The sequence below is a fragment of the Acanthochromis polyacanthus genome, chromosome 23 (assembly GCF_021347895.1).
Source record: "Acanthochromis polyacanthus isolate Apoly-LR-REF ecotype Palm Island chromosome 23, KAUST_Apoly_ChrSc, whole genome shotgun sequence".
Classification (NCBI taxonomy): Eukaryota; Metazoa; Chordata; class Actinopteri; family Pomacentridae; genus Acanthochromis; species Acanthochromis polyacanthus.
The window spans coordinates 19,215,864-19,239,615 of record NC_067135.1 but is presented as its reverse complement, the minus strand read 5'-3'; the positions used below and the strand labels follow the sequence as shown (position 1 = coordinate 19,239,615).

Here is a 23,752-nt window from a genome sequence, read left to right as displayed (position 1 = left end):
CTACAACCACATGGGCTCCACCAGTTTTAGCTGTTTCAGATAGAACAGAGGCATTTAGTCTATGGAGGACAGTATGACTACTAGTTAAGAATTTTGTTTACACTTTTTTGTACTGGCTTCTCAGAAAAGCCTACAACTTGAATGGCATTAAGCCAGTATTCCTTAAAACCCCTAATTCTTGTAGGATGAGAATTTATTTTCTTGCACTGAAAACAATATTCCCATATTTGCATTACATAACTTTAGAATTTTCCAGCTATCAGTGTTCAGTGAAAACGTTAAGCCTCTGTTACTGAGAAACAAACACCTAGGTAAAAAACATGATGTTTTTATTAAAAGTACTACCACTCATAATTTACAACACATTTACAATGTATCCACAATAACCAGTCTTCACTGACCACAACCTGCAGGGGGCGCTACAGTATATAATTACCCCACGATGACTACTGGCGCAAGCTAACAAGCTAGTCGACAGCAGGAGTACTGAAAAAAAAAATGGCAGTACAGCTCAGGCAACATTTACATGCAAATTCATATTCAGCTCTTGTGCCTAATATGGTTATGATGAAAGTCTTGGTGTGCAGTTCTGTGTTTTGAGTTCAATAAAAGGCACTTCCTGTTTATATCTGTACAGGTTTGTTCGCTGCTGTAATAGATTAACATTAACACCTCTGTCAGTTAATTCCTAGTATTCTGTGTTCTGGCTACCTGAGTGACACACGACAGGTTGCCGTGCATTGCAGGTATGAGAGGATTTCATTTTTGTGACACCAAAAGGTGTTTACAGTAACACTCAGCTCTTTTCTTCGCAGCATGTGGTTAGCTCGAGCAATGACTAGAATGTTTGGCATGTGAATTTGTCAGTTTCGCAGCACTCCAATAATGCAGCACTACTTGCGTACAGGAAGAAGTGACTGCATAGTTTTTCAGTGTCTGTAGCAATGATCCACCTCAGCTTTTGTGTTCCTGTAGTGTACAGTAGCGTAACTATGACTGCAGATCTGATATGATGTTTTATGACAGGCATCCTTCTTCTTTCTTCTTTCATTTCCTTGTTCTTAGAAACCGACACTTCAACAAATAAACCCTCCAAATAATCATTGTAAATTCTCTAAAAAGTTTGTCTCCATTTATTGTCCTCGTCAGAGTTTTTCAATGTAAACATCTTCAATCCGTAGATCCTACTGAATGGTGTTGGCCTTGCTGTTGGCAACCATGCACGCAGCCTGAATGACCCTGTAGCGCTCCCGGAGGTTTCTCCTTCTCACGTGCTCGTTGGTGATCTCTATGACATTTGCTATGGGGAACCAACCCTTCTGGCCATCGGACAGGCGGTTCCCTTCATACCAGCCTGGAAGACAAAGAGAAGGAATGGGAGGAGGAAGGGGAGCAGGACAGACAAGGGAGAATTGGAGGTTTCTGTGTCGTTCATGCAAGAAAAGTCAAATCAATAAACTGCTAAAGTGGAGGGTTGAGGATTGAGGCAGTTACGGGGATCAGGGTATATAAGCAAGCAGAGTTGAGGGAGGGAGCATGTCAGTGACAGTCATTTCAGAAAAGTGGACTTTTTGAATAAGAAGCTTGTTTGTGTTGCATTTTACATCACAGAAGGAAGGCGCAGAGATACAATGAGCAAATTCAGCTGCAGTGACGTGTCTTTTCTGACCTTATTTTACATTTGGCAGTCCGCTTGTTTCTGCGATAGTCTGATCGATAATCAATCCAATAAGCAGTTCTTACCTTCATTGGTTTTGCGGATGACGTTGATGATCTCAGTGGGCTCCAGGGTGAGCTCGTCTGCTTGCTGAGCAATGTACTGCTCCACACACTGTACCTGAGGACAGTCTAACACACACACACACTGGTAAGAATGTATCGATAAGAGATGCTGTCGTTCAGTGTGCATTGTGTGTGTGTGTCCTCACCCCAGTCCTCATAAATGACCTCATCTTCATCTCTGTCTGGTTTGGTGGGGCTGGGGAAAGCGGCCATCCACCTGTGCATGTCTGACCTGTTGACAGAAACAGCGTGATCTTAAAAACTATAAAACAGAGTGACATTTGGCAGCTGAAGCCTTCATGTTGCATTTCTGTTGTTTGTGTTTTGCTGGCAATAAAGATTGTTGTTGGAGAAATTCTTTCAAAATCACTCTAAAATACCTAATGTGTAGATTTTTACGTGTTACAGTGAAAGACAGAGTAACTACTTACTGGGATGGAGCTTTGAGGAGCCGCTCCATCATGCGTCCCTGGTGGTTTTCGAGCAGAGTGAGGTTGAAGCAGTGCTCGTAGGGGCTGCCGCTACCTCCAACTTCATCTGCTGGCTGTACCTGCACCAGAGAGCGATGGGCGTGGTCGACTACAACGAAACGCTCAGCTCTGTTCGAGAGGACAAACATGAAAGCGAAAGGTACATGAAGGGCAAAGTAGGGCAGAAGGGAAGCAGGAATGTGTTACTGGCAAAGGCAGGCATCGTTTCTCCTCCTGTAAAGTTTATCATACATTTGGTACCACTTCCTGTTAAACCTAAGGAAGTTATTTCATATGTGAGGACACTCATTTAATGAGTCACAGTTTCATTTGTGCTCAGTGGTCACGTTCTTTGTTAAAATGATATTACGACAGTGAGAGAGAATTTTTAACACAATTGGCTGCAATCTTGCATGTAGAACCCTAATATAAATATTCAACCAATCAGTGAAGTGAGCGTACAAATCCCATTATATACAGGGTGACACCAAAAAACGGGAGCTTTTAAACAATCCAATAAAACCAAGAGTAATGGAAGAAAAACATTTTATTCATAGTAATTGAAACCTTAAACCATACCATTTAAGAAACAATGATGGAATTTTTTTTTTAAATTACTTCCTGTAGATGGCGTCCTCCTGCACGAATGCATTCTTGAAATCTGCTGTTCAGATTCCTCATTGACCGCTTCAACATCTCAGCTGGGATTCTGTGAATTTCATCCTGAATTCTCTGTTTTAACTCATTCAGAGTTCTTGGTCGAGTCGTGTACACTTTACTCTTGAGACAGCCCCACAAGAAAAAATCAGGGAAGAACTCCCCTGGCCCCATAGAATGGCAGATTTGTCCGATTGTGATTATTCCATCATTTCTTAAATGGCATGTTTTAAGGTTTCAATTACTATGAATAAAATATTGTTCTTCCATCACTCTTGGTTTTATTGGATTGTTAAAAATTTCCCATTTTTTGGGTCACCCTGTATCAATACTATTACTGCTGACATGTTTGATGATGAACCACAATTAAAGTGCTAAACCCTGAGGTTAGTAAATAGCTTCATCTTACAGAATAATTTACATGGGAAAGTGGCTTTTACAACTTTAGAATTATGTAGAAGCAGCTGTGTGAACACTTCAGTGCTTAATTGTGTAATTGTTGGCATTTGGGTGCCAAGTTGTCTCATAATTATAATCAAAGACACCTAATTATGTAGGGCACAAAGCACTAGCGCAGTGCAATACACTGATTCAGCTGATAATAAATATATGGATTACATTGTTGACAATACAATATTATGTCAAGAGGGCACTTATTATAATTTTATAATTTAATATTAATTATTATAATCCTTTTACATTTTTATTAAAAATCTAAAAAGTTCTTATGACTGAAAAGCTTTCAAAGCAAAAAAAAACAACTGTTTGTGATTCATGTGACTGCAGCAATAAATGCACAGCATTGTCATAGAAGTAATAGTTTTTGTCAGATTGATAATTAGTGTGAAGGCCATCCTGCAGACCATATTCATTAGTTCTGGTCTTGCCCACAACTCCACACATTCTGGCTCAACTTTTATGACAGATATCCAAAGATTAATGGAATGCTAATATCACCCAGCCCTATCTGTGCCATATTTGGTGCGTTGCCACAAAACTTCCGTATTACAAGCCAGGCCAATGAGGTCATATACTTTACGACTTTGATTGCAAGAAGGACTAATCTGCTTTGCTGGAAGAAGTAATCTCCTCCCAGTTTTACAAGGTGGATAAGGGGCATTAGGTTCTTTCTGAAACTAGAGAAAATTGAACACACACTCGGGAAAACCAAACACCATTTCACAAAGACCTGGGCACCTTTCTTGCAATGCTATCAGTACACCCCTTATGGACCAGAATGAAGTGGATAATAATGATTCGAAGGCAAACCCTCAACTAAATCCCCCTGGAGAGGGTTAGTTGTTGGAGGGAGGGAGAAATAGCAAAGGTTCACTACTGATTATGGATACTCTGTCTGTTAAAAACAACAAAAGCTGTTAAACATGCAAGATAATTAGGAGCAATTTTAATCATCATTTTTACATAATAGTCAAAACCGAAAGCTGAATAATCAGCGCTCAGCATGTTATTGCTTTGGCAAGAATTTTTATTTCAGTCAGTCAACTGCCTTACCCTTTCTTGGCAGCGAGGACGAGCAAATCGTTGAAAAGAAAGAGGTGGACAGGAGTGAACTTTGCCCTCATGTTGAAGATAGTTCCTCCTTTGGACATTTCCTGGAGCTCTCCCTTCTTCTCCAGATATCGGTTCTGAGAGATGATTGGTATGGCCTGACCGCAAGAAACATTTACCTCTTTTCAGTTGGAATGACATAAGTGAAATACAAGCTAAATGCTAACAAAATCACATTTATTCTGAATTCAGATTTGAGCTTACCTTGAGCTTGTCAAACTCCAGTGTTTTAGAGACATTAATCAGCTCCTCCATCTGTCTCATCTTTCCCACCTGTGTGTTGCACTCATCAATAATCTGTGTGATTACAAGAGTGAAAAAAGGTGGCATTATGAAATCAGTCAAGAGATCATTTTCTCCTTTTCTCATCATTATATGTGCTTCACTGGGAGTATCCTGACTCTCAGACTCTTTGAACTAACTCTGCCTCTCACAGCCACTGGCCTCGGTGACATGAATGACTCACTGCCACAGCAGAGCTCCTTCAGTAAGAAATCCTTCATTCACACAATAGCTGACGTCAAGTTTCCTGAGTCATGCGAAGCACTTGAGAGGCAAATTATATGAATTTGCAAGCAGATAGGAGGGTGACGAGTGAGGACTGTTTACCTTCGACACAGAAGCCAAAGCCTTGGAGGCCGTCTGCTCCTCGTTCGTCTTCTCCTTTGTTCTCTTTAGGATGTTCTGAAACGACAAACAGCAACTTTCTATTTCTGCAACGGACAAACAGCATCAGCAGGATATACTTTTCCATCGAAGGTCGTAAGGTTGAGGCAAGGTGTGTTCGTGTGTTTGCTCCGAGGTCAAACGGCAGTGAGAAGCATGAGTGGGGACTATTTACTCTGGAATGAGGACATTCCACACAGCCAAATACCATCATGGACTCAGATTATTGCCTTTCACTGGGTTGTAGATGGAAAAGAAAAGGGTCACTTATGCACAATGTACTGTGGCATTTTGTTAGACACTTAGGAAAAATATTTAAAGCTTGCGCAAGCTAACTTCATTCCTGTCAGTTTCCAGTGACACTAAGACACTGAAATGAAGAAAACCAGAAGCAAACGGGTTCACATCTGCCTCAGCAATAACATGTAGCCCTTCCAACTGAATAATTCAGTCAACTTTTTAAGTAAATGTGTAGTTAGGGCATAAATGAAATGTATAATACTGGTCAAACGTTGTAGAATGTCCCAGTTTTTCCAGTTTTTTATTGAAATTCAAGTAGCTCGAGTCCGATGAATAGCTTAAACAGGTGTTTTCTATCAGGTTTGCTCCTTTCTTTGTGTAGAGACATTACTTGGTAAAGTGGTTCACTAAAACTAAAGAGATTCTAGAGATACCTTCAGAAAAAAATCTTCTGTGGATTTCAAACATTATCAGTTAATTTTCTTTGTGTACTGTAACCTTAATATAAGCTGACACACGAGGGGCACAAACAGAGATTAGATTGGACACAGTACCAGGGATGTGTTTTCCCCAGGTTTCAGTCTTTATGCTAAGCTAATCCTCTCTTGGCTGTATTTACTGTTGCCATCGATATTTACATTTCTTATAATTGTCTGCATTGTATTCATTCATTTCTTTCTATTCGTGTATACTGGCATTTTGCATTTTTGCATATTTTGTTGTCTTGTTTCAGCTTATCACAATTTTCTGGCTTCTGTTGTTGTTGTTTCACCCTCTTTACATTCTGATCATGCTTTGTCTGTCAAAGCACTTAGCAAACTCTATTTGAAAAGGTCTCCTATAAATAATTAATAAAAGCAAAAACCTATCCCCGTGATGTTGCTCACCTCAACAAGCATTTTAATGCGCGTTATTCGCTGGAAGGGCAGCAGTAAGAAAGACATAAAAGGCAGCCGCTGGCACTGAGGTGACTCTTGGAGACGAGTGATGACTGATGCAAACTGCACGTTGTTCTTCCTGTTGACAAGCATGATAACAATGATCACCTTGTGTACAAGTCAACACAGTTAGTGAAAATCCATTTTTATTGTTTTTTGTAGTTGGTACAAACTTGGGGAATGCAGACTAAAGGCTGCTAATATGAATATGTTTTATGTCTACTGTTGTGTGCAATGTATCACCATGAACCAATAGTCATCTAGTTCAAACTTTCTATAGTCCCGCCCTTCACTGCCCACTGCTTCCAGGTAAGCTATTCATTGTTAGCAGCTGCCTCACAGTCCACCAAGTTTCTTTACTTCTTAGAGCTGTTCCCTTTGTGCTCTAAATGTCTGAGTCACAAGCAAAGCACACCAAATGTTCAACCCTTAACTGCAGGAGTGAATACAAGAGTCTTCGTGCACTCAGATAGTTGATTACTTCCATTGTTAACGTCAATGTCACAAAAACACTCGGAAAATCCTTTGTGCTTGCACTGTGGGACATATGTTGTCATCATTTGTTGTGCTTCAGCGCAGCCTACACTCAGCCAGTGTTTAAATGTGAATATATCTCTCCTGTTCCCTGTGCACATTCTCTATATACTGCATTTCAATACAGCTGTATTCACAATAAAGCCGTTCTCATTTGCATGTTTTTTTCTATTTCTGTTGTCAGTCAACAGAGCGAGTATGAAAAAGTGACTAAAATGCATCCCACTAAGACTACATGTTAACTGGCAGTCACTTCATAGCCATTTATAAGCTGCAGGAACAAACTGGCTCAGCATGCATGTGCGCTAAAGAAAGGGCTGTAATTTTAGTTCAGCAGTTGGTCAGCGGTTTTCAGAGTCACAGACACTAAAACAGCCCATTTAGAACAGAGATGAAGCCAGGGATTCTATTTATAGTCATGGTGAATTGGTGAAATGCTGAAATACTGAAAGACATACTCTGGGGACATTGGAGATTTTTATTAATGTGCTGAAAAAGGGCACAATATGTGACCATCCAGCTCGCAATGCTAACAGCTTTCTATCTTGTCTTTGCTATAAACCCTCAACTAAATTCTAACTGATTCACGGTTTCTTACACGAGCGTAGTGTAGGTCTTTTCCTGGTAGATCTGGTTGCGAACGTAGTCAATGTAGGCAGGGAAGTTGTGCTGGGCATGGTAGTGGATAATGTCACAGATGTCAGGGAAGACGATGTCCTTGAATATGCGGTCCTCCAGGTCTTTCAAGAACCTGTGGCATCAGACAACAAAGGTTTGAACTTCCCTGTAGGAAAAATCTGATGAACTTTAAAAAGACAAAACCCACATGGCCATACAATTCAGAAATGTATTATTTTTCTGTTGCATTCTATCTCTTGATATGTTTTGCTAGGTGACCTTGTGGCAGTTCAAATCATAAATCATCCTCCAATTTTCCATTTCCTTCATCCTTCCCTGAGTCACTTCTTACCTCTCGCTGACCTCGCGGACCCTCAGGATGTTGGAGAATAGTGTTTTCCTGTCCCTGATGATCATTGTCTCTTCCAGCTCCCGGCTGTCCAGGAAATGTTCGGTCAGAACTCGTAGGGATCGCAGATAGGAGGACTCCGATGTCAGAACCTCAAACATGCTCTGGCAGGGAAGAAAGTAAACTATGTTTTACACAGAAGGGATACAAATAAACCCTTCTTTTTGAATGTAGTTTTCCTGTTTATGCTACTTACACACTCCCAAAAAAGCATATATTTTGGATGGAAGTATTGTTGGTTGATTAAAAAAAAATCTTTTCTCTGGGAAACCCACTCCTCCACACAATTCATATCTAAAAGGGTTAAGTGTTGTTGGAAAAACAAGTGACCCATTATATCCCACAAATAAATGTGCAACAATTAATTGACTAGTTGCCAATTATTAAATCAATCACCAGCTATTTTGATGAGTATTTTTTGCTTTGAGCTTCCTAAATGTGATTATTTTCTGGTGTCTTTACTCCACTAGGACAGTAAATTCATTCGTTTTTGGTTGCAGATATTCGGGTTGCAAAACATTTGAAGATCGGGTTCTGTAAAACAGATACACATTGCTGACCATTTTCTGCCATTTGTTAGATCAGTTAATTCAGAAAATAATCAACAGATTTATGGACAATGGAAATAATTGTTATTTGCAGCTGCATTTGCCAGGTTTTGCCCAAACAAAGCTGCAAAACGTTAACAAAACAAATACAGGTGGAATTATGCATGAGAAGAAAAAACCTTTTCGACAATGTTCCTCCTAAACGGTGCTGTTTCCATTCAGTTTCGTGTCAGCTAATCTATTTCAGAAACTGTACAGGCAAATTGTTTCGCAAATTGAAATTCTAATAGTGTGTATGGATAAATGACTTTGGGTATGATCTGATGTTCATTTTTCCTAAATTAAAAAAAGAATTCTAAACATTTTGCCTTCATTGTTGGAGTGCAGCAGGAAAACACATCTTAAATCTTAAAATTTCATTTAAACTTTTTTTTTATTCAAAACAAAAATGACTTGGCTCATCTGTAAGCCCTTCATTACTTTTATATATTACCTCTCTCCCTGAGATTGGATGTGATTCAGGTTCTGATCAAACCAGGAATGTTGTGGCTACATCGCATGTTCCCTAAAGCCTCACATTAGAACACTTCCACACTTATCGTCTGATTTCCCTCCACAAAAATGCTACTTCTGCTGCTAAAAATGCATCAGTCCTGTACTTCAAACAAGTTCTCTCCTGGAAGACTTTCCTGTCTCATGTTGGAAAGATTAAACCGTAATGATAAAAGCTTTTATAAACTCCATACAAGGTGAATCAATACGATACACAGCGATGAGTTGTATAGTGAGGCAGACTTACTCTAATTTATATAATTATACTTTAAGATGTGATTTAAAACTTGACGCTACATCTCCCATTTCTCCTCTCAGCTTTATTGATTTCCTTTTATGGCTCCTCTCCTCTGTACATTAGCCTCTCCTTCGTTTCCACTCTTTAAATCCCTCACCTCCTGGTACTTGCACTGGTCAGGAGTGAGCTGCTCCAGCACTCCACTGTCCCGTACAGTTGGGAGGTCCTGCCATAGGGTGCTCTGGGTTGGTGTGGGCACAGGGCTGCCCCTGGGTGCTCCATTTCCAGCAGCAGCAGCCCCAGTCCCGGAGCGTCGGGCGGTCCAGTCCATAGCGTAGTCGGCACTGGTTTTACTGATGTTTCGGCAAACTGTCTGGCGGCGGATCTCCTTTGTGATGACGGTGGCACGGTACGTCTGGTACAGAGGCTCTGAGGGGAAATAAATCAACGATCTTGTGAAACAGCACATAAGTCGCTCCCAGAAAAATCTTTGCAAATCACAAACATGAATCACTTTGACTTAAAAAACTGATGGACACAACCAAACTCCAATATTTTAAAGTAGTTCAGTTTTTTACGGTTTGTAGCGTTATCTGAGATCAACTGATTTAACTCTTAGGTAATATGTTATACTTCTTTTAATTGGTACTTAGAAGCTAAACGAATTGACTAACTCATATAGGAGCAGGGGCTGCACAGTGGATTGATGGTTAGCACCAATGCCTTGCAGCTAGAAGATCTCTGGTTCGCATCCCTGCCTTCGCACGAGTTTTCTGCATGGAGTTTGCATGTTCGTCCTGGTGCTAAAACTCCTTCTTAACTGGGTTCTCCAGCTTCCTCCCACAGTCCAAAAACATGCTGAGGTTAAGTGGGGATTCTACAGTACATTGTGCGAATGCGAGTGTGCTCGTTTGTCCTGTACTTTCTAAACTGCACCACAAAGCAGCACCATGTCTGCTGTATTAGATTGTACGGTGTTGTACAAACAGCCTAATAAATTGGAAATCAATAAATCATTGTGGCATAATTAGTTCATTTAGACTAACTGAACTACTATTGATCACTGTAGTATATCATACTACATGATTTGTAAGTTGTATGAAACTGAAGAAAAACGTGAAAAGTCCAACAGTTTTTATCACGCAGACGAAAATGTGCAAGAAATCCTTCAACTGCAGGCAAAAAATGTGGCTCATGCTGCAATTCACCTATAAATAATGATCCATGGCTGACATACTAATACTATATCCCTGCGAGAGTGCTAATAAGATACTTTAATCGGCCTGACTTTTCTTTGTTCCTTATGTTTCTCTTTGTCACAAGTGTCAGTCTCACCGTCCTGAAGGCGGGATTCCCACGTGAACGACATCTCCCTTATGAGAGAGTCATTCCTGATTGGGCACCTGAAACAGGAAGTATGGAAGGAGATCAACCACAACATTCAAAACTGTGAATGGATGCGACCAATGAGTCCTCAGTGTTCACAAAAACACTGATGATGACTTTCAACATAAAGCTTCTGAATTACTAAATTTTTTTCATACAAAGATCCAAACTAACAAGCTGTGGACTGTTTTTAGCTGTGGATTAATACACATTTGCTGGTGCTAGTGAATGTTGGACTGATCAAAATGAAACTATGGTGTCTAGGCTCATGGCAACGGACACTTGTTTCACTTAGTGCAACAACGTGGGTCACTAATATCTTTTTTCAGCAATATTCATTGTAAATTCTGCCGTTGCAATTTTTGTTTAACATTCAGAAAAAATGTAACAAAAAGGCAAAGGGGGAGAACTCACACTTCTTCCACTGTATCCTCTTTCTCTCCTTCACTCCCTTCATTCTCCTCTCCTGTAAAATACAGACAGGTAAATGATCTCATTGCCTCCGATTACACTGAAAACTCACAGCTCATTCCAGCCATAGATAATAGCGTTTGTTCAGTACAGACCTTTTCTTTGTGTAAGGGATTGCAGCGAGGCGGTGCTGAGCCTCCTGGGATCTGTCTTTGGCGGTGGAGGTGGGGGTCTGTGGGGCAGAAGGGGGCTGGATGGGGGTGGTGTGATGGCTCGCTGAGGGCTCAGTCCGCTGGCAGTGGAGCTGCCGGGCGAGGACGGCCGCAAGGAGCGCCACTCCTCCAGCGTGGGTTGGGGGAGAGGAATGCCACCTCGCTGCACTGACGTGAGGCTATGGCTGTCCTGACCCACCGGCATTCTAGGCGGGATGGCAGGCGGAACGTCGTCTGCGCTTGAGATGGGTTCTATGTTTTGAAAGTCGGACGTGGGATCTGAGGTGCTATAGGACAGTTTAGAGCGCCGGGCCGGTTTGCGCACTTTGATCACAGGAATATCCAATCCCTTACCCACAGGTGTGATCTGCTTAGGTGTTGGGTCAACCACCTGAAGTGTGGCCTCGTAAATATTTTCTTCTTCGTCATGGGTAGTGGTGTGGTGGACCGGCGGTGACTGAGAACGTTTTGGAGGAACAGGAGGAGACTGAGAGCGAGTGACAGCGAGAGAGTTGAGGACAGCTGGAGGACCCGGGTCCGATCGCCTCCTATGTCCCTCAGCGATCAAAACACCTAAAGATTGGTGGAACTTCATTTTTTCATGTTTCAAGACCTCGTGCTCATCGGTCACAGAAGTCCGATCCACCTCGTCCCCAGCCTCACTGTCCCCTTCCCCTCCTCGCTCTACCTCCTCGTCCTCCTCGTCCTCCTCATCCTCCCAGTCCTCTCCATCCTCCTCTCCTACACCTTCCTGCCCGTCATCTTCCAAGTCCACAGGTACCCATATGAGTTTCATGCCGGGTCGCTGCATGTGGCACACACAGCTGCAGCTTGGTTCGCAGCAGGGACTGAGAGGGGTGTCAGGACTGTGCTCCGTCTCCACGTCGCCTCCTCCGATCAGCTGAACATCCACCTCCTTTCCATCAGGGGCTGCATCGAAAAGAAAAAAAAAACACAGATAAAACAGCTTTGACATTTTTAGAAAAGAGAAAGAAAGTAAAGCATTGTAAACTTATCTAATATTTTGCATTTTGACTTCATATTGCTATAAAAGCTGATTTTCCTAAGCTAACATGCTAAACAAATGGGTGGGAATGAACTGCTTCCTGTCCACTTCTTTCCTACATGTTCATAGTCGGATAGGGTGCTTCACTTTCATTCTGAGTTTTTTTTTTTTTCCATCTGCTCTTCTCATAGCAGCTCCACATGGCAAACTGTCCTGCTGAGTCAGCGGTTCATCACTGCAAATACAGCACTTTTGGAAAGAGTGTCTTCAAATATTTATGGAAAGTTTTTAGCAATGCAAGGTTAAAATCCAATGTTGACAAAAGGAAATAGAAGAGGCGGAGATAAGAGAGCGGTGAATAGGATGAAGGCTAAAAAGGTTACATAAAAAGTGAGAAAACAAGGACAATTTATTTTTAGATGATCCATTACACATATATATTTTTTGTACTATGCTGGAGATTATAGATATTCCCATACCTTTAACTGTGCTTGTTTGATGTTAGCAAATATCGCCATACTAAGTAGCTAAACTAAGCGGCCAAACATGGCCAACATTGTAATTGGTAAACAACAATGTGTAAACTTTCTCACTAATTAACAAATACTGACTTTAGTGTTTAGCTCTGTGTACTGCTGTACCTCAGTGCAGTCTCACAGAACCCATAGCCCAATCAAAACTTTGTTCCAAAACAATGGTAACCAGACATGCTGTGCTTTTCAAACATGTTTTTTTTAGTGTTCAACTTACTTATTGAAAGGAGCTTCTTTCAATTCTGCCTATATTGCTCATTTAACAGTTGCATTGTTTTGAAGAATAACATCCATCCATTCATTATCTATACGCTGCTTAATCCTCAATAGGGTCATGGGGGGGCTGGAGTCTATCCCAATTGGCCTCGGGTGAAGGCAGGGGGCACATATACAGACAAACAATCACACTCACATTCACATGTGCGGACAATTTAGAGTTTCCAATTAACGTCAGCATGTTTTTGGATTGGAAGCTGGAGAACCCGGAGAAAACCCATGCAAACTCAATGCAGAAAGATCCCAGGACGGGATGCGAACCGGAGATCTTCTAGCTGCAAGGCGAAAGTGCTAACCACCAAACCACTGTGCAGCCCTAATCTGGATAACATACACAGGCAAAATAAATAAATAAATCCACAGTTGTTAAAATATCCTCAATGTGACTGAAAGAGCTTTGGAACCTTATCAACCAATACATCCACTACCAAGACTTTCTGTTTTGATCATAAAAAGATTCAATTCTGGCCTAGCCGCGCTAGACAACCCACGGCAACGAATTTAATTCTCTGCCAGGGTGGGTCTAGTTACCCTCCATAAGGCTCGAGGTTGGATGCTCCTAAAACCGGCCGGACGAATCACCATGAAGTGTAGAGTCAGAAGGCAGGCGTAACTAAGTGACGACAGAGGTGTGACGATTCTGACAGAAACAACCGGAAACAACTAGCCTAGCTGCGCTAGACAACACACGGCAACAAATTTAATTCTCTGCCAGGGTCGACAACAAAAACGACAACAGTCGTTGAGCTCCATTAGCACCGACTCTGAATAATCTTTCTGCTAACATGTCTGTAATATACTTGAGCTTCACCCATTGACTGCATAAATAAGGCTTCACCGAACTACCGCATCCTCTGATTTCCAGCGCTCTAGGAGCCTATTCGTTGCACTGATTGGTTGTATACCTACCCAATTGCTGCAAAGTGATTTGATAGACAACCTTTTAGCCCGCCTCCCTCCCTGTCGAGCGTGCCTAGACCCTTGCATCTTCAGAGCATGGGTCTAGCGCGGCTAGGCTAATTGAATTCTGTAGGTGGGAAAATAAATGGATTTTAAGGATGCCATCTTGGGCTATAACATTTACAGTCTAAATGATTATTTTCTTACGTTATTAATCAGGCTATTTTGTCTTCAATATAGGAACAGATGGAGAGAGTGAGGAAAGGGGTTGGGGGGCTGGATTCTAACCTGAGCCACTGTAATAATCACTAATCCTTATTACTGCATGCTGCCCACACACAAGTTGCAACCCTGGTTGCTCTGAGAGAATATTTTCTTTAAAAGCTTCAGCTAATACTGACAACTTCCAATTCATATGCTTTCACTTTCTAACAGGGAACCAAAACAAGGGAAGTGAGGAGACGCAGAAAAACTCCATCAAATCTACATTAGTTTCCTCTTTTGTTGAGTCAGGAGTGAGCTGATCATGATGACAAAGCAAGGAACATCCCACATCAATGACCTCGACATGAAAGCACCTGGGCAGCTAACAAGAAACAAGTGGTAGACAGAATGTTACAGAATTGATAAATATCGTATTTTATCTTCATACTGCGAGTAAACACAGCGAGCTTTACTTCCTGCTTTCATATTATTCAGTCTCAGGGGCAAGCACACACAGGTGATGAGCTGACTGACCTGTTTCTGGAACAGAGAAGCCAACAGCACCAGACCTGTTTGTTGAGAAATCACTAACTACGCTGTACACGCACACACACACATATGTACTTTTTGCAAGACATGATAAATGTCCAATGTAATGTTCTGTTTTTTTTCAGGCTTGATCTAAAACTACACTCAGCCCTGTGTCTGTTGGACTTGTGTGCATGCTGTGTGTGAGGCTGTCAGAGGATAAAAGGACCGATGGAACAACTCTGCATGAGAATAGAATACAATGTAAGGTGTCTTCTGATCTTTTAATTACTGCAAAAAGCTGCAATGAGTAACTTTAATTGTAGGCCAAAGTCTGAAACAGGTTTCATTTTCAAAACATCATGAGATGCATGTTTACCACATCACGTGACAACAGTTGCTGTTTTACAGGACTAACGTTCCCTTAATCTGAGCATCTTTGGTAACATTGTATTGCTGTTTATTTTAATTTTTTACTGTATATTTTACGGGCTGCACAGTGGAGCTGTGGTTAGCAGTTTCACCTTGTAGCTAGAAGATCCCCGGTTCGTGTCCCGGGCTTCCTGGGTTCTTTCTGCATGGAGTTTGCATGTTCTCCTTGTGCATATGAGAGTTTTCTCTGGGTTTCCTCCCACAGTCCAAAAATGTGCTGAGGTTAATTGATTATTCTAAATTTGCCCCATAGACGTGATTGTAATTGTTTGTCCTGTTTTAAGTTACTCTATTGTTTTTAAGTGATTCTCTTGTTTTTCACTGTGAAGCACTTTGGTCACCCCGCTGTTGTAAAGGGCAACAGAAATAAACTTTGATTGATTGAACATTTGTGAGGCTGTACCTGATCGATCTCCTTCCACACTGATGTTGTCCCCCTCCTCGCCGCCCTCGGTCTCTTTCTGTTTCTTCAGGATACGACTCCTCTTCATAGGCAGCGGTGGTGCCTTCTCTCCCCCTAGCAGAAGCTGAAGATTGGCACGGCCTGGTTTGGGCTTTATCGTAGGCGGCCTTCTGAACCGTTTGCTTGGCGTGAGCTCTGCAGTACCATTGGAGGGTTGCTCCACTGGTTCACTGGAGTCCTGTTTGCTAAACTTGCTCACAATTCTCTTGACCTTTCCGCCAGATCGCCTTGAACTCGACCCTCTGTCTCCAAGAGGAGGGGAGCCTGGTTGTGGTTTTGGAGGGATCTCCGGTCTGGCCTTAGCCTCAGGCTTGAGGGGTAAAGGAGATGTGGGTCGCTCCTGGACAGACATGGTCGCTGGAGGGTGTCTAATCTTCTGGTGTGTTCCACTCCCTCAGGCTTTGAGGGCAACAGTCAGTTTGTCATCATCACCTAATGAGTGAACAGAGAGGAAAAAAATGAAACCAGCTTGCAGACGAAATAAACATTTACAACAAGCAAATATGCATTTAATTAAAGTGTAATCCTCAGTGAGACTTTGAGCTCTAAGCTGCAAATGTCTCCACTGGAAAGCCTCAGATGAAAATGAACTTTGCCCGCTCCTTTCTTGTGCAAACTAATTTTCATGCATAAAATGAAACACAATGTAAAGTGTCGCTTATGTTGGTCAGTGTGTTTGGTGCTCGATTCAGCTCTGGTACAAACTACTTATTTTTCCATTTTAAACATCAACTTCTTAAGTTGTCATGTGTTCATCCCTCCCAGCTCAAAAGCACAATTCTGTTTATTCATTTATCATTTTAACGGCTGGGATGTGTCAGAACAGGGATGCTGACTCAGCACACCGTACAGTGAGATTTTCACTTCAGAAAAGACGGCTGTCAGTAGCTGCTGTCTAACTATGAAAAATACAATCAAAACAGATTGTTTCCACATTTGATACACAGCTTGGACGTCTGGGTAAGAAAGTTTTTCTTTCTGCAGTTGGTGAATGTGTAATACCTGTGTAACAAGCTCGCAAAATCTATGAATCATCTCACACAGGTTCAATAGAAATCTGTGCTAATATTCACTCCACCCTGTCTGCTCACTGTTGCACAGCATAGCCTCAAGCGCTGCTGTGAAATTCAACTGGTTTCATTGAGTTGATGTGACTTTTACACAAATGTTGCCATTACTTGTGCCTATATATTACTGTACACACAAAAAAAGTACAACTACAAATTCGGTGATCACATTACAAATTCGAGAAATCAAAGAGTGGCTCATAATATGATACGAAAACGACAAGTTGCCCACAATAACAATGGTATCATGATACTGCTATTCTGTCATATCCGTTACATTGCTACACTTAAATCTACAATTTACCATATCTGTATAACTGAAGACTAAAAAAAACTCTTATAAAGGCAAAAAAACAACAGGAATTATGTATTTGTCCAATGCAATGTGGTGTCAGTGTGTATTACCAGTAATATTCCATTTTATGAATGGACTATTCAAATTTCTACTAATTTATTCATGTGGTCTAATTAGCTTAATTAGATCTCATTTCCTCTTCTGTCCGAGCTGTCCACAGTTTTCTCCCTGTGGGTTTCTTCAATTTCACCGCAAGTGCCACCAAATACAGCCATGATGCCGTGGCTCTAACAAGTGAAATTGTATGTATAATGTATTTTTTAGAACGTTTTATTAAAAATATTATTATTGGGCACCAGGTTATCGACAAGAGGAAACAGTACGATATACTGCTGTATCGATATCTTGTCCCACACCCAATTACAAAGCCAAAAATGCTGCACTCACACACAGATACCCTCGATTGTACACTGCTCAAAAAAATGAAAGGAACACTTTTTAATCTAAGTATTGCATCAAATCAGTGAAACATGTGGGATACTGATCTGGTCAAGTAAGTAACTGAGGGGCATTTTAGTCACTTTCAGCTGCTTTGGTGTTGATAAAATTAACAACAGATGCACTAGAGGGGTAACAATGAGACGACCCCCAAAACAGGAATGAGTTTACAGGTGAAGGCCACTGACATTTTTTTCCTTCCTAATATTGTCTGACTGTTTTTCACTAGTTTTGCATTTGGCTAGGGTAAGTGTCACTTCTGGGAGCATGAGGCGATACCTGGACCCTACAGAGGTTCCACAGACAGTCCAACTCCTCCAGGATGGCACATCAATGCGTGCCATTGCCAGAAGGTTTGCTGTGTCTCCCAGCACATTCTCAAGCACATGGAGGAGATTCCAGGAGACTGGCAGTTAGTCTGGGAGAGCTGGACAGGGCTGTTGAAGGTCCTCAACTGATCAGCAGGACAGGTATCTGCTCCTTTGTGCATGGAGGAACAGGATGAGCACTGCAATAGCTCTACAAAATGAGCTCCAGCAGACCACTGGTGTGAATGTCTCTGATCAAACAATCAGAAAGAGATTTAATGAGAGTGGTCTGAGGGCCCAGCGTCCTCTAGTGCCCGCTGTGCTCGCTGACTGGCACCGTGGAGCTCGGCTGGCAACACAGGAATTTGCAAGTCCACCACTGGTGCCCTGTGCTTTTCACAGATGAGAGCAGGTTCACCCTGAGCGCATGTAACAGGCATGAAAGGGTCTGGAGAAGCCGTGGAGAACGTTATGCTGCCTGTAACATTGTTCAGCATGACTGGTTTGGTGGTGGGTCAGTGATGGTGTGGGGAGGCATATCCATGGAGGGACGCACAGACCTCTACAGGCTGGACAACGGCATTCTGACTGCCTTTAGGTATCAGGATGAAATCCTTTGACCCATTGTCAGACCCTACATTGGTGCAGTGGTCCTGGATTCCTTCTGGTGCACGACAATGCCCAGTCTTATGTGGTAAGAGAACTCATGCAGTTCCTGGAGGATGAAGGAACTGATGCCATTAGCTGGCCCCCATGCTCACCTGACCTGAATCCCATAGAACACCTTTGGAACATTATGTTTTGTTCCGTCCAACACCATCAGGTTGCTCCTCAGACTGTCCAGGAGCTCAGCGATGCCCTGGTCCAGTTCTGGGAGGAGATACCCCAGGACACCATCCGTCGTCTCATTCAGAGCTTGTCCCGATATTGTCAGGCTGCATACAAGCACATGGAGGCCATACAAACTACTGAATACCATTTTGAGTTGCTGCCAAGGAATTTCAGCAAGATGGACCAGCCTGTCACATCAGTTTTTCACTTTGATTTTGGGGTGTCTTAAATTTAGCCCTCTTGGGGGGTTGATAATTTTCATTCCCATCAAACAATGTGGCACTTTTCATTCCTAACGCATTGTCCAGTCCATATCAATGCTAATATCCAGTTTGTTTTTTTCCCTATATTGAAATATGATGTGTTTTAAAGTGCTCCTTTCACTTTTTTGAGCAGTGTACATGCATTATGATTGTAATAAATCCTGATTTAATCCGTTTAAAGCCAAATCCTGTGAAAATGTCCAAATTCAAAGCACTCCAGACATTCAAATGAAGCAGTCAAATAGTCTATAAAAAGAAACATGATAATAACAGAGTGAAATTCCCTCTCCGTTCTTGGTGACCAAATGGCTATGGGGCAGATTTCCCTCACCATATGCTTTTTTGATGTGTGTGCAACAGCTGATGTAATACCAAACCAAACCAGGGTTAGTCATCTTCTGAGTCATGAAGAAACGAGATCAGAGCTCCAGAATAAGATGTTACTACCCTACTTTTTTTGTACACATGCATCACTGAACAGCTGTAGCGTGGTGAATACATTTAATCAGTCTGTAGATGTTTAAAATGACAAATCCATGTCCATGCGCATCTCCTTGCTGTCCCTCTGCTTTTAGTTCCAGACTAAAAAAACTCTCTATTGTGGTACATAATATGTCTGAATAAAAAACACAATAAGTAAAGTATGATCTGGTGCAGCTTCTCAAACAAAAGATGAATTTACTGCTGAAAACTGACAATCATCCCTGGAAAAATGTGGTCATTATTTCTAAGAAACACAGCATGACTGACGAGGAATAGAAATCTGAAATTCAAGTGCATTTTCAACACACGTTCTTTTACTAGACTCTTAAAAGGTCCCTTTTAGCTATTTTACAAATGAAGGCCAGTTAACTCTTCACAAGGAGGTTCTAAGAGTAAAAAACAGTACATAAATTGACCTTACATCTGTGTTTCAAATGAAATATGCTACGTTTGAAAGGTGTAGATGTTTCAAGCAGCAAGGGTTGTATAAATACTGCTAACATAATAAAATGACATCTTGCTTTCTTCAGTTTCTGTGTCTCACAAGTCCTCTAACTTTGCTAAACCTCTATCGTGGTGACATTTAGAAAGCGGTCTGTAACTCTGAAAGATAAGCGACAGATCGTTCTGTGTTTACTGAATTCATAAGACGTGACCGAGTCGAACCATATGTTGGAGAAAGAAAATGAACGGTCCAATACTGGCAAGTAAACTAAGGCATCGCGGACGTCAGTCTACTATAATGAGTTCTTGGCTTGAAAGCTTGCCAAAGTCAATAACACACAAGTAGCAGCTTATTGTTACTGAAAAAGTGCACCAGCTAGTCAGACCGGTCTGGATGGGATGTACATGCTGCACAGTGAGTGAGCTTAAAACAGACAGAGTTTCAGCCTGACAGGAAAATGTGTCTGAGCTGACAAATATAAAGCAATAAGACATCAACATCTAAGAGATCAGGAACATGCTTCTTTTACAGCACTGGACGTCTGTGGGTGTAAAGCAATCCTTTCCAGGTTTCAGTTTTGGCCCTCTGGTTATCTTCACTATCTACAGGGTGACACACAGTCATATAAGATCTAGTAGGAGGGTGTATCCGCTCACAGAGCACCCATTTAGACAGTGGTAATAACACTCCGATTGTGTGTTAATGCACTTACAGATAATATGACACACTTGAGGTTACATCGCCCCCTCACTTTCCTTGAAGCAGCCCCCGTCAGATTTCACTTCTTTTGTCTCCCTTTGCTCTATTGACCTGGTTAGTTCAATAGCTGCCTCCTCCAGTCTACTGGACACCTTCACACACTCAGCCTGGGTCAGTGGGCCACTCATTCATTCATTCCAGTAAGTGTATTTGTCCTGCTAAATCCAATACATCACCCAATATCAGATGTAGTGTCATCTCTTAAATCAGACCAGCTTGAGAACAATCTTTGAGCAGCGGGCCATTAACACAATACCCTATGTGTATGTGTGTGTGTACAGTATGCCATCTGTTCTAGAGACTAATGGGTTCGTGAGTATATAAAAGGGGTAGGGGGGCTTTAAGAGAGCTACTCTGTGCATGTTAGCTCCACGTTGGCCAGGAAGACACGACGGGAAAAGGTGTGCCAGGAAGGAAAACACACACACACACCGGGTGGACATCCAGGAAACAATAAGGATATAGGGCTGGTGACATTAGTGGTAGAAGAAGATTGTTTCAATATGTCCAAATATATACATGTGTGAATTTAGAAATGCTATTTAGGTGTTAATAGGATGAGCTATAAAGAAATCCTGATTTTAAGACATTATAAAGGGGAAGGTGGTCTAGCCTACTGAGCAGTAGCATTATTTCGAATATGTTATTTTATTTTTAAAAATTATATTTTTCAGGTTATTCATAAAGTGAAATGAAATCTGCCCTGTAGCTTCTAATCACATGATGTAAAGCTTAGTCTGTATTGTTTAACCAAGAAAAACATGATATGAAATATATTCCAACACATTAACTAGCATTAATTTTCAGTATAACAGTGACACTACAATCTCCAAAGTATTTAAGTTCTCCATAAGGGACCAGGTGCTCCAGCTCAACCAGAGTGCACCTGCTAAACAACAATAATAAACGAACCTCAGCGAAACATATGTTACAGTGATAAAAACTCACCAGTGTCATTCGGAGTGCCTGAGTGCTTCTCAACAATCCTTCGGCTCCAGTTTCGGCAATCCAACAGACTGTAGTTAGCTTTGGGATAAAACCGGTACAGCTACATTAGTGGACTAAAAACTTCAAGCTCCTTCCCGACGAGAACTAAAACAAGCGCTAAATAGACTGCTAAAAAAAATATCCGAAACGTTTAAAAAACAACTCGTTTAGTTCATTGTTGCTGCTCTGACAGGCTTGTTGTCTGAGCACCCATCACCCCCCTGTTGTTGTCTGTCGTCTTTGTTACCAGCAGCTCTACAGAGGTGAGAGCAGCAGCAGCCGCCTCAGGCTGAAACACTCTCACACACACTGTTACACTTTCCAGGGACGAATTTCAAAATAAAGGTACAGTTTGAAATTCAGCTCACGAGGCAAATTCGTTTTTGCTACGTTATTGTGTGGCAAAAATTATCTCAAGATAACATGAAATTATTTTATAATTGTATCCTCAACCAAAGAAACAGTTTTGAATGTAGTTCATTCCAGAATTGGAGGACATTTAGGATTCAATATTTTTGAAAAACCAACTTCTTTTACAATTTTCTGATCCATATTAATCAATAATAGATAATAAACTGTCAGAGGCTTGATTGGCTCAGCTTACACATCAAAGGTACCATTTTTATTGCATGTTTTCTTTGTTGTTCGTTAACCCTACCAAGGAATGCAGCGGAGTAATGTGACAATTGGTGTTGGTTTGTCCGTCTGTCTGTTAACAACATTACTCAAAAATAGATCAATGGATATGGATGAAATTTTCAGGAAAGGTCAGAAATGACACAAGGACCAGTTGATTAGAGTTTAGAGTGATGCAGCTCATAGTCTGGATCCACACTTTCTGTGCCATTGATAACAGCACAGAGTCACTGTAGCTATAACAACAAGTAAACACTACATCAGCTGCCTGCTGACGATCATATCTTTGAGATCCAACTACAAATTGTCTGCTGTGGACTTATCAGGACTTACCCATTGGAAATTTTACAAAGAATGAGCAGCCTTGGCAGAAATCTCTGCTCTCTGAGTGCCTTTCTAGTGTAAAAAAAAAAAAAAAAAAGCAAAGAAAAAATAAAAAGAATTTGTTTTATCTTGATAATATGAGATAGACATTCAATTAAGGCTGACAATTTAATGAAAATATGAAACATAGAAGAGAGGCCATAGCTTTGCTCTACTCATTCTTTTGGAAAACTGTTTGATGATGTTAATTCCAGCATATCATGTGATTCACTGTTTTCTTCTTCTTCTACCAGTTAAAAAGGCTATGCTAACAGGACTGTTGTGGGACACACATTCCATGCATAATAATAATTATTAAAAATATTATGTTGATTAAAAGAAGTTCCCACAATTACAAGAAACGAATGAAAATTTCGAACAAAATTTTCAATGAAAAACAATGCCTGAAAAAGAGATTTAAATTTCATTTTAACTGTTTTATTTGAGACTCAACAAAAAAAAAGAGAGAGACTCAACTTGGTCATTGGGGGGTGGGATAAGAGAAAATGGCATTTTAGGCTGAACTCCAGATTTATTTGATATTTAAAAAAATATTTTCAAACGTTTTCTCCGAATTTTTTTTATTTTTTAGATTTGGTCTTAGGATAAGTAAATTTACACAACAACTGCATGTTTTAGTGTTTTGTACATAGATTTTTTTGAAATTTGATGGGTGAGTCGCAAAATGTTGATCATTTCAAAAACTGTAACACAACTGTGTAAAATGATGTGCAACATACGGTATGCTCGTAAATACCCGTAATCTAGCATAGTAACTTAAAAGTCACGTGTTTCACTCTTGTTTGATTTACCACTTGTAACGTGATGTACCTGATTCAGACTTTGTTTTATTTGGCTCTTATTTTGATAATCCAGATTCCGGATTTTTTGGGGGTGTTTATTGGTAACTTCATGTATCTTCAGTCTACCAATCTATTTTACACCCCAACAATGATTAACCTCTAAATGTATGTTTTATGATTTGTGTACCGGTAAGTGTTTTCCAGAACAGGTGGCACACGAGGCGGTGCTTAACTGCTGCATGACTTCCTCGCACCTTTTTTGTATCCTACTCCCACCTAGTGCCTTCACTGGGAACAGACATGAAGTGTCCATTAAATTACAGAAGCTATGTTCTTTGGGGGTTACATGTTATTTTAGACGTTTTAATGTTTTCATAACCATGCGAGAAATCAAGAATTTACCTTTTGGGCTGGATGGTGATACGTAGGCTATATAATTCTG

General features: G+C 41.1%; 1 protein-coding gene across 1 annotated transcript; it reads right to left on the bottom strand.

The window, feature by feature from the left end:
* Positions 1–312: 312 nt before the first annotated feature.
* arhgef15b (Rho guanine nucleotide exchange factor 15b) lies at positions 313–21,802 on the bottom strand. Its single transcript, XM_022210221.2, has 16 exons — positions 21,470–21,802; positions 15,513–16,004; positions 11,174–12,160; positions 11,022–11,073; positions 10,557–10,624; positions 9,379–9,650; positions 7,827–7,987; positions 7,455–7,607; positions 6,272–6,401; positions 5,088–5,162; positions 4,683–4,775; positions 4,422–4,576; positions 2,214–2,381; positions 1,929–2,014; positions 1,744–1,848; positions 313–1,354 (listed from the first exon to the last, which is right to left on the bottom strand). The coding sequence occupies exons 2-16, from the start codon at positions 15,922–15,924 to the stop codon at positions 1,185–1,187; spliced, it is 3,087 nt and encodes a 1,028-aa protein (XP_022065913.2). The 5' UTR covers positions 15,925–16,004; positions 21,470–21,802; the 3' UTR covers positions 313–1,184.
* Between the last annotated feature and the right edge of the window lie 1,950 nt (positions 21,803–23,752).